At 37.7% G+C, this 11,225-nt stretch overlaps 1 protein-coding gene across 1 annotated transcript; it reads right to left on the reverse strand.

Moving 5' to 3' along the window:
• Positions 3,569-6,339, reverse strand: LOC110430519 (reticulon-like protein B1). Its single transcript, XM_021448261.1, has 6 exons — positions 6,244-6,339; positions 5,878-6,079; positions 5,473-5,653; positions 4,995-5,136; positions 4,832-4,901; positions 3,569-4,078 (listed from the first exon to the last, which is right to left on the reverse strand). Exons 2-6 carry the CDS (start codon positions 6,065-6,067, stop codon positions 3,915-3,917), a joined length of 747 nt encoding a protein of 248 aa, XP_021303936.1. The 5' UTR covers positions 6,068-6,079; positions 6,244-6,339; the 3' UTR covers positions 3,569-3,914.

The raw sequence follows: 11,225 nt of genomic DNA on the forward strand, positions 1-11,225 counted from the left end.
TCTCTATGAAAAAAATACAGCTCCTGGGCCTGATCACATCCCAGTTGAGTTTTACCAGCACTGCTGGGACATTATACAAGGAGATCTTGTTGCTCTTTTTGAGGATTTCCACAAATCAAAGTTAGACATTGAGAGATTCAATTATGGAATCATAACTCTGTTGCCAAAAGTGAAGGAAGCCAATAATATTAAGCAATGTAGACCCATTTGTCTGCTGAATGTTGTCTATAAGATTTTTACCAAAACTCTAATGTTGAGGCTGGACAAGATCATGGGAAAGATTATTAATAGAAGTCAATCTGGTTTTTTGAAAGACAGAAACATTATGGATGGGATTTTGGCCCTACATGAGATTTTGCATGATACTAAAATCAGAAAGAGAGATGGCTTAATTCTAAAGCTTGATTTTGAAAAAGCATATGACAAGCTTAATTGGGATTTCCTACAGGACTGTCTCAAACAAAGGGGTTTTGGGACTAAGTGGTGTGACTGGATCAAGTTGGTCATGAATTCTGGTACTGTTAGTGTTAAGGTGAATAATAGTACTGGTAGCTAATTTAAATCTAGCAGAGGGGTTAGGCAGGGGGACCCTCTATCTCCCTTTTTGTTCAATATTGCTGCTGATACTTTGGCTAAAATGACAACTCATGCTCAAAGGAATAATTTGATAAAAGGTCTGGTTCCTGAGTATATTAAAAATGGAGTCGCAGTGTTACAATATGCGGATGACACTATTTTGTGTATCCAAGATGACAAAGAGCATGCGTCCTACCTTAAGCTTCTTTTATATTTGTATGAAGATATGTCGGGATTGAAAATCAACTTCACTAAGAGTGAAGTTATTATGGTAAATCAAGAGGAAAGTAAAAGTCTTGATTTCTCAAATATGTTCAATTGTTCAGTTGGTAAGTGGCCGATTAAGTATCTTGGAGTCCCTGTAGCTGGATCCAGAATTCGTATTGCTGATTGGCTACCTATTTGTGAAAAAATCATGAAACGTCTTGATGGTTGGAAAGGTAGTGCTTTGAGCCTGGGCGAGAGGTTAGTGCTGGTAAACTCGTGTCTTAGCAATCTGCCAGTCTATGCCATGTCTATGTTTTGGTTGCCAAATACTATCCTTGAAAAGATGGATACCGCCCGGGAAAAATTTCTTTTGGCAGGGGTGCGGTATGAAGAAAAAGTATCATTTAATTAAGTGGATTAAGATTACCAAGCCTAAAAGTAAAGGAAGGCTAGGTATTAAAGATTTGAGGCGAATGAACATTAGTTTGCTGTGCAAATGGTGGTGGAAAGTTGAGAATGGTGAGGGCATTTGGCAGGAGATTGTCAGGAGGAAATATCTGAAAAAAGGGATGATCCGTATGTTAACTAAAAACCCTAAGAATTCCCCTGTGTGGAATGACTTGTTAAAGGTGAGACACATATATTTGAAAGGAAGAATGATGCGAGTTGGTAATGGCAAATCTACTAGTTTCTGGCATGATAAATGGTGTGGTCTTGTCCCCTTAGCAGACAAGTTCCGTGAGCTTTATCAGATTAATGTGGAGAAAAAGTGCTCGGTTGAGGAAATGAAAAGGAAAAATTGGAGACCGTCCTTTAGGAGATGGCTTCATGAAGATCTTCAGAATCAATATAGACGGTTGCCTGACATTGTTTTTCGTTATCGCCTGAATTCTGATAAAGATTATGCTAGATGGGACTCGGAAAAATCTGGTATCTTCTCTGTTAATTCTACATACAAGCATTTATGCAGACATGAATATGGGCTTAACTTCAGTAGGATTTGGAAAGCGAAGCTGCCTTTGAAAACAAAAATTTTCATGTGGCTGGTCATTCAAAATAGCATTATAACTAAAGACAATCTGGGAAAACAGAAGTGGAAAGGAAATAAATCATGTACTTTCTGTTCTAAGAATGAGAGTGTTCAACATTTATTTTTTGAATGCTCCAGAGCCAAGTGTGTCTGGAGTCTTTTGGCTCATTCTTTGGGATCTGTTTGTAGACCAAACAGTTTGGAACAGTATTGGACTTGGGTTCAAAATATTTTACCTCAAGATCCTAGTATGCGTACTGTCGGTTTGGCGGCAGTTGTTTGGGCCATTTGGTGAACCAGAAACAATGTCTGTTTTAATAACAAGAAAATGAGATCTCCTACTGAGATTGTTTGCTTTATTTGTTCCTTTTTGGCATATTGGACTGGTCTATTCAAGGAGGACCTCAAAGAGCAGGTGATTCAAGGGGCTGAGGTGGTGAAATCCACGGCGCAATTCTTCCACAATAAAGATATGCAAACACGGGCGCATAATGATCTTCAGATGGTGCCGTTGGCTGGATAGTAGTTTGTGTTTGTGGAGTTGAGCTTTGCTAGCCAGTTGTTTCTAGCTTATGTTAGGTGGTGTGGTTCGCGTGCTCCAGTGGTTTTTTGGCGAGGGGCTCATTGTAACATTGCTAAACCTTGTTGTATGGGCGTTGCTGCTCCTTTGGTGCTTCTAGTCCTTGATAGGTCGAAGTTTTTTGGGCTGGTTCAGTCATGTGTTCCCTCGGTTAACATATGTCTGTTCTCTTTAGCGCGTCTTTTGGATCAAAACATGAACTTTGTAATTTCATTACCTTGGTAATGAAATTCGGTTTTACCGGTGTGGAATATATATATATATATATATATATATATATATATATATATATACACACACACACGCACACGTGACCTTGTTGCCATCGATGTGTGTAATGCCCCCTCTACCAAATCACTAGCCTATTGCAAACTTTTATTTTTGCAATGGATATACTATATAAAATCACTAAGGCCCCGTTTGGTTGCCCTTGCTAAATTTTAGCTAACAAATGAAACTGAACTATTTTAGCTTCTTTTAGTCAATGTGTTTGAAACTTTAGCTACTAAAATGAGTAAAGTTTAACTAGCAAAAATTTAGCAAGGGGATCCAAACATGGCCTAAGTATTGTGGTGAACATACATTGGAGTTATCAATTGTTTGACGAGTACAATGGTTGAAGTTGGTGAGGTGCTAGAATTAGGTGAAATTTGGTAAAAAAAAATGGTATTAGATTTCAAGCTTATGAGTTCAATTGGCTCATGAATTGCACGGTACAGGTTCATAAAATAGCATCTTGTACATTGATCCGTTTCTCTTCATGTTATGGTTGGCCAAAAGTTTGCCTATATATTGAATACTAGAACTGCTCGTGCTCTCAAATGGCTGGTTATAGATCTAAGAAGAATTGTCATTTTAACTTATTTACTATATTGATCATCTTAACAAGAATTAGGAATCATTATGTGGATCTCAAAATTTTATCCTACTTTTTTTTGTCCTTCAAATTGGACCCTTGTGTTGTATTGTTTTTTGTTTATCTGCAAAAAGAATCTTCACTCTTCAGGATCGGTGAGATTATATTATTTGTATTATATTTCTAAGAGATAGGTTCTACATATTTTTGAATCACTAAATTTGATGGGCACGTAAGGCAAGGGGAACACAAACTGTAGGATGAATTGGTCACATAATAAGCATGAAACAATCAATTGTTAGCACCATGAACTATAAAATATTAGTGATGTGACATTACTAAATTGATTCAACTCAAACATAACTACATAAATGGAGAGCTATTAAATGCACTTAACATATAGAAATAGCAAATAATCACAATTGGTCAGGCATATATGTCCACATCCATACAAAATCAAATGGACTATCTGACAGGAAGAAGCAACTACTTTGTATGATGGTTGACACTGTTCTTGGACTCAGAAGACTCAATTTTCCAGCTTAAAAATCCATATAATATCTATGGTTTCGTCTTAAAGATTGCTAAATGTGGGCATAGCAAAGCCAAAAGAACTATTTTCATATATTGGTAATGTGCTGAATTAGTCCTTTTGGAGCACCCCTTCAGTGTTGTTTCTTCTCAGACAACATTGGGATCTTAGAGATAAACTTAGCATCAATCACTTTATACTGCTTTTTTATCTCAATAAGGGCCTTTTCACCCACAACATCAACTTGATCTTCGTACTTCTCATACAACATGGGAAGAGTGTATGCCATCAGGAAAACTGCAAAATTGCATCCACTTTCAACATTTGCGAATGACAATGATCCATAAATGTACAAAGATACTATGCTTGCATACATATATGTTATCCTAATATACAAAATATGACTGTTTGGATGTAACACATGCACGTTCATATTTGCTAGCGCTTCATCCAATTCATATTTCCAGATGATTCCTGAAGAGGAGGTAGAAAAACCAGTAGTTTGATTGTTTCACACTGATTTTAAATCCAAAATCTTAGTTGTATCACAATGCTTGATATGATCAAAATTCTCTCTTAATTTAAGAGACCTTTTACTACAAAAAAATAAATAGTTCGTGCATCTACAGCCACAACCATCTAACTCTTACGGTTTTCAGTGCAATTGTTGATCAACAAAATAACAGACAGAGAACACATAAATGGTATGCTACCTCCAAAGAAGAAAATAAAGAAAAAATTGTATCCTCCTTGTGTTTTGTTGTTAAACGTCGTTGTTTTACTCTTAAAAGTACCTATGCATATTTTCATAGACCAAGTGGCACAATGATAAAACTGATAGTTCAAACTTAATCATATTTCACACATTATTTTTGTATGTACAAGAAATTCTTTATGTTTCTTGTAAGTACCGGAATGTAATCAAAATTCGTTTTTATTTTTAGTGCATTATTCAAATCATTTACTCATTCAAAGTAATTTATATAAAGTACTATGCAGTATAGATTTGAAGAAGGCATTAATGTATTGTGGTGTAGATAAGGAATTTACTAGTGTAAGACAGAGTCAAGAAGCTGAAGCAGCTTCCAACTATGGAAATGAACCACAGCACCACAATTGTCTGCCAAGAAAAAAAGGGAAGACATAATAAAAAGGTTCAGCATCATCATAATTAAATCAGAACAAAAGAGGTGGTAGAAGTCAGATTAATTACCATCAGATATGTTTTCAAATCTTTTCCAGAAGCAACATTGCGCAATGTATAGAAAGCCTCATTGATTTCTTTCCTTGCAATATGAGCTACCTTCAGGCATTGGACTTCAGATAGAATGACCTCTGGGAACTTTGGAGGAGACCTGAAAAAAACTGAAGAATTATCTCCAAAGATGTAACCATATCATAGCTAAAAACTACACAAACATTCTGTGCAACATGTACAGGTGAACAATTATTAGGCATTTCTTTGCATTTGGGGTAACAAAGGATCTTGCTCAAATTAAACAGGGTATGACTTGAATAACTATCATTTAAAATAAATGAAAATATGTTTGTTTAACGCATACAACAAGATGACCAGTTTTGGGGTTCTAATTGAACAAATAAAAAGCAAAGTAGTGAATTTTTTGGTTTCAAATTGAAATTAAGGACCAAATTAAAAGGCTAAGAATACTGGGAGGAACATAAGCGATGACCTGTTGACAAAGGATGCAGCATTGGACCAGACGAACCAGACGGTGAGAAACACAATTAGTGCATGGCAGAGGAAGGTAAGGAGGTGGTAGCCGATGCCCTCAAATAGTAGCCAGATCACAGTGACTCCTGCCAAGATGCTCCCGGATGCCTGTTTGTTCCTCCACAGCACAAGATCGGCGGCTAAATCAAAAGGAAAATTAGATGCCATTGTCATCCGTTGCTGTTGCACACCTTGTAGATTGGCAAAAGTTAAAAAAACAAAAAAGAACTCACAAATTACACAAACAATATATGGTTTATTATGTCAGTTCATGTTTCAGAAGAACCAGTGTTCCCTTCTTTCTCTATAAAGAAAACAGATGAGAACAAAATCACAAATTTCTCCCTTCCTAACTTAAGTGTACCTTTGCCTCCTCCGAGAACGTGATGCAATGAATGTTTCCTCCCGAATAGCTTCTTCTTCTTCTTAGTCTTCTTTGGCTTCTTGTCATCATCTGAGTCCGAAGAGGAGGACGATGATGAGTGCTTGTACTCGTGGATCTTCTCGTTGATCTTCTCTAGGAGCGAGCCATGCTCTTCACTCTCAGACATCATTCCCTACCCTGACTTCCCTCACAAAACGCAAAAAAAGAGTTAAAAATCTACCAAATATCATAACTGTGAGATCGTAACACCCACAAAAGTCACAAAATCTTAGAAAAGGAGATAAACACCGATGTAATGGAAGGACTAATGAATGACCTATCTTTGTGAGGATCAAGATGACTTACATCGACAAGTGGATTTATTTAATGACTCTCCTGTCGCCCCTTCCCCCTCTTCTTGCAGTTTATTTTTTATTTCAGTTCTGGGTCTCTGTGGCTTTACCTTCGTCTCTATCGTTGGGATGGAAACCGAAATTGAAGGAGGCTGCATCCTAGATATAATGGTGCGGAGCCAAAGGCGGGGACAATCACAAATAGTAACCGATCCCCCATTATTCTGCTAATGTCTAAACATGCAAAAGCCTCCTGCCCTCCTGCGTAACTAAATTTTAGCTAGCTAAAATTATTTTAGCTACTCTTGGGTGACTAATGGAACTAAACTATTTTAGCTACTTTTAGTCAATATATTTGGAACTTTAGCTACTAAAGTGACTAAAGTTTAGCTAACTAAAATTTAGTTGGTGGAACCAAACAGGGCCCATATGTTGTATTATTAGCCATGCTCTAATATACTTCGTAACTTCAACCAATCACAACTCCTATTGTGCTGCCAGTTGCCACTGAACTTCCTCCCTTCCACCCACGTTGAGCTCAAATGTTCGATAAATACAAACCACATCTACATGCAACCGCACAGCTATTCATGCGTTGTGATTGGTTACATGCATATTGGGTGTGTGCCCGACCCATGCATGTTACACTAGTACACAGAGGTTCTAAGCCGGCGGGGGTAAAACATTTGCACAGGCGGTTTTAATTATAACGCGCCTGTGTTGTAAAATTGTACGGCCAGAATCGAAAACCACCTGTATAAAAGGCTCAGTACAAGCGGTTATTGTATTAAAACCGCCTGTGTAAATGGTACATTTACACAGGCGGTTCACATAACAAACCGTCTGTGATTTATCTTCCTATAAATACCACCAGCCCCTTCTTCCTCCTCGGGCGGAACTGTAGCTCGCAGCCATCTTCCATTGCAGCCCATCTTGGAGGTCCAATTTTTTCAAAATACATGGGGGGAGGTTTTGATCTTCATTTCTTGGAAGGAGGTGGCTAAGAAAGGTTAGTTGATGCCTCTAATGCCTCTTTTTGTGCCCTCTTGCTCAATTTAAGCTACTTTTTGGATCTAGGGTTTCACCATGATAGGGAGAGAGTAGAATAGCTAGGTATGGTCTATTTTGCTCAAATAAGGTTGCTTAACATGGATATATGATGTCTCTCCTCTCTTCTTTTTATGTTTCCTTCTCTAATTTGTGAATCCAAGAAATATATATGTAGTAGTTTCCATGAATGGTGTTTTCATGCTTGGGAAGAGAGAGAAAGATAAGTTTTTTTTAGTTTTTTAAATTATATGGTTTAGGATGTTATTTTTTATGTAAATTTGATTTAATTATGCGATAAGCATTTTTTATATATGAGGTTGCTTCAGATGTTGCCTCTCCTCTCACCATTTCCATGTTTCCTTCTCAAATTTTTTAGCGATATAATATATTTATTTTCAATCAACAGTGTTTTTGTACCTTGCCAAATTTATTTTAGTGATATAAAGATATATATTTAGGGTTTTGTCTTTATTTTTGATACTTATTTTACTTTTTCAATTTGATTTAATTGTTAGGTGTTCTTTTATTTTTTATAACAAATATTCCTAGACAATATTTTAGTTAATTTACTAACTTTTCAACAGGTCAAAATACAAGGGGGAGGTTTTGATCTTCATTTCATGGAAGGAGATGGCTAAGAAAGGTTAGTTGATGCCTCTAATGCCTCTTTTTGTGCCCTTTTGCTCAATTTGAGCTACTTTTTGGATCTAGGGTTTCACCATGATAGGGAGAGAGTAGAATAGCTAGGTATGGTCTATTTTGCTCAAATAAGGTTGCTTAAGATGGATATATGATGTCTCTCCTCTCTTCTTTTTTATGTTTCCTTCTCTAATTTGTGAATCCAAGAAATATATATGTAGTAGTTTTCATGAATGGTGTTTCCTTGCTTGGGAAGAGAGAGAAAGATAAGTTTTCTTTTTAGTTTTTTAAATTATATGGTTTAGGATGTTATTTTTTATGTAAATTTGATTTAATTATGCGATAAGTATTTTTTATATATGAGGTTGCTTCAGATGTTGCATCTTCTCTCACCATTTCTATGTTTCCTTTTTTAATTTGATTTAATTGTTAGGTTTTCTTTTATTTTTAATAACAAATATTCCTAGACAATATTTCAATTAATTTACTAACTTTTCAACAGGTCATGATGGAGAGGTCCTTATGGATGTATAACTTATCAAGACTAGATCCATCATATATACCCGAGGTGCATAGGTTTGTTGATGCCGCTAAGAACCATGCTTTGAGAACAAAGACGAAGCATATATATTGTCCATGCTATGACTGCAGAAATATTCTTCTATTTGAAGATACTGAAGTAATCATTTCTCATCTAGTCTGCAGAGGATTTATGAAGGATTACTTGGTTTGGACAAAGCATGGAGAGGGTAGCTCAGCGCCTTATACAGTGGGGAACCCAGCACACATCAACACCGATGGTCCAGGCATGACTGCTGATCAATTTTTCCACGACACACCCGAGAGTGAACATGTTGTGTCAAATGTTACCGCTGGTGGATTTGCTGGCGGAAATGATGGTGTAAGAACTCATGTTTTACCAAATGATACGGCTGCAGAAGATGCAGAATTCTTGGAGGCAATGTTGCGTCGTCATACTGAACCATCAATATTATTAATGAAAGGGATGGAGGCCTTGAATAAGGCAGCAGAAGAGCCTTTGTATGATGAGTCTAAAGGTTGTACCAAAGAGTACACAATGTTGCGAGCTGTGCTAAAACTGTTGATGGCAAAAGCCAGGTATGGTTTGTCTGATGCTGGATTCGATGCGTTCTTAAGTATTATCAGCGATATGCTTCCAAAGGAGAACAAAGTGCCTGCTAACACGTACTATGCAAAGAAGTTGATCAGTCTGCTGACTATAGGTGTTGAGAAGATCCATGCGTGTAGAAATCATTGTATCCTGTACCGAGGTGATGATTACAAGGACTTGGATAGTTGTCCTAAGTGTGGTGCAAGTCGGTACAAGACAAACAAAGACTATCGAGAGGATTGTGCTGCCTCCATGTGTAAAGCAGGGAAGAAGCGAAAGAAGGCGCAAAAGAACACCCAACAGAGTTCAAACCCATGAGCAAAGATAAAGAAGAGGTTGACTATTATGCGCAGAAAAAGATTCCTACTTTAGTGATGTGGTACCTTCCAGTGGTAGATCGACTGTGGACTTTGTTTGCTAACCCTGAGGATGCAAAACTTATGAGTTGGCATGCTTCTGATGAGCACAAAAATGATGGCAAGCTTCGTCATCCAGCCGATGGAAAGCAGTGGCAAGATTTCAATGACAACCACCGAGACTTTGCCAGCGAACCAAGGAATGTTAGGTTCGCACTATGTATAGATGGAATGAATCCATTTGCTGAGAGGAGCAGCAAGCATAGCACATGGCCGGTGATTCTCACCATCTACAACCTCCCTCCATAGTTGATGCAAAAGCAAAAATACCTTTTGCTAACCTTACTTATCTCTGGACCAGTCCAACCTGGAGTTGACATGGATGTTTTCTTGGAGCCATTGATGGAGGAGATGAAAATGTTATGGGAAAAAGGTGTTCAAATGTTGGATGAGTATCGCAAAGATTCATTCACGCTAAGAGCAATTATTTTGGTTACTATCAACGATTACCCTGCTCTCTTTATTTTATCAGAGCAATTAAAGGGAAATGTTAGTTGTGTGGTGTGCATAGATGGAACCCATTATGTGTCCCTTAATGCATCTAAGAAGATAGTGTACATGAGGCACAGACGCTTCTTATCGAAAGGACACAAGTACCGTCTGAAAAAAGACGGATAAGTACTTTGACTATAATGATGAAAGGAACTGAGATGCACCATTAGGTAATAGCAAAGGCCATAGAGTTTTCAAAATAGTGAGCAACATTAAATTTGTGTTTGGAAAGAAGACAAAGGATGGAAAATTAAGAAATGATGTCAAATCAACTCCAGGGGCAACATTCAAGAAAAAGTCAAATTTATTCGAGTATTTGCCATACTGGAAAGACTTGGATGTACGACACGCGATCGATGGTATGCACGTCCAGAAGAATGTGTTCGAAAGTCTAATTGGCACATTGCTAGACATCAAGACCAAGACAAAGGAAGGACTCAATTCACGCTTTGACATGGTGCAGTTAGGCATAAAAATAGAGCTTCATCCTATTGTTCAAGAAAATGGGAAGTACCATCTCCCAGCAGCAAGCTACAACCTCAACATTGATGAGAAACATGCGATGTGTGAGTGGTTGAAGAAATTGAAAGTCCCATCTAGATTATGCTCTAGCATACGGAGTTTTGTGTCAATGAAAGACCTAGCACTCACCAACTACAACTCACATGATTTTCATGTCATGCTGACTACTTTCCTCCCTATTGCAATAAGGGCTATAAATCTAGTATTCTTAAAGATGGCAGTCACACGATTGTGCTACTTTTTCAACAAGATCACACAAAAGGTAATTGACCGTGATGAGTTAGAATCCCTTCAGGAATTCGCAGTGGAAACAATGTCACAGTTTGAGATGTGTTCCCCCCATCATTCTTTGATATCATGGTGCACCTTGTGGTGCACTTGGTTCCACAAATAAAGGCACTGGGTCCCATGTACCTACATGAAATGTGGACGTACGAGCGTTTTATGTCAATACTAAATGGATATGTATCAACTCGTGCTTGTCCTGAGGCGTCCATGATAGAGGGGTATTGTACCGAAGAGGCGATTGAGTCCGAAGAACCATTCTGCAATAATGTCCTAAAAGACCAGGTTGCAATAGGTTTGCCTCCGTCAAGACATGAGGGTAGGCTACATGGATGTGGGAGGATTGGACGGAAATCATTCATCCCACCAGATTACAATACAGTACTTGAGGCACATAACAACATCTTACATCAGCTCTCGATAATGGAGCATTTGATTGAACAACACATGAATGAGCTT

The sequence above is a fragment of the Sorghum bicolor genome, chromosome 9 (genome assembly GCF_000003195.3).
Source record: "Sorghum bicolor cultivar BTx623 chromosome 9, Sorghum_bicolor_NCBIv3, whole genome shotgun sequence".
Taxonomy (NCBI): domain Eukaryota; kingdom Viridiplantae; phylum Streptophyta; class Magnoliopsida; order Poales; family Poaceae; genus Sorghum; species Sorghum bicolor.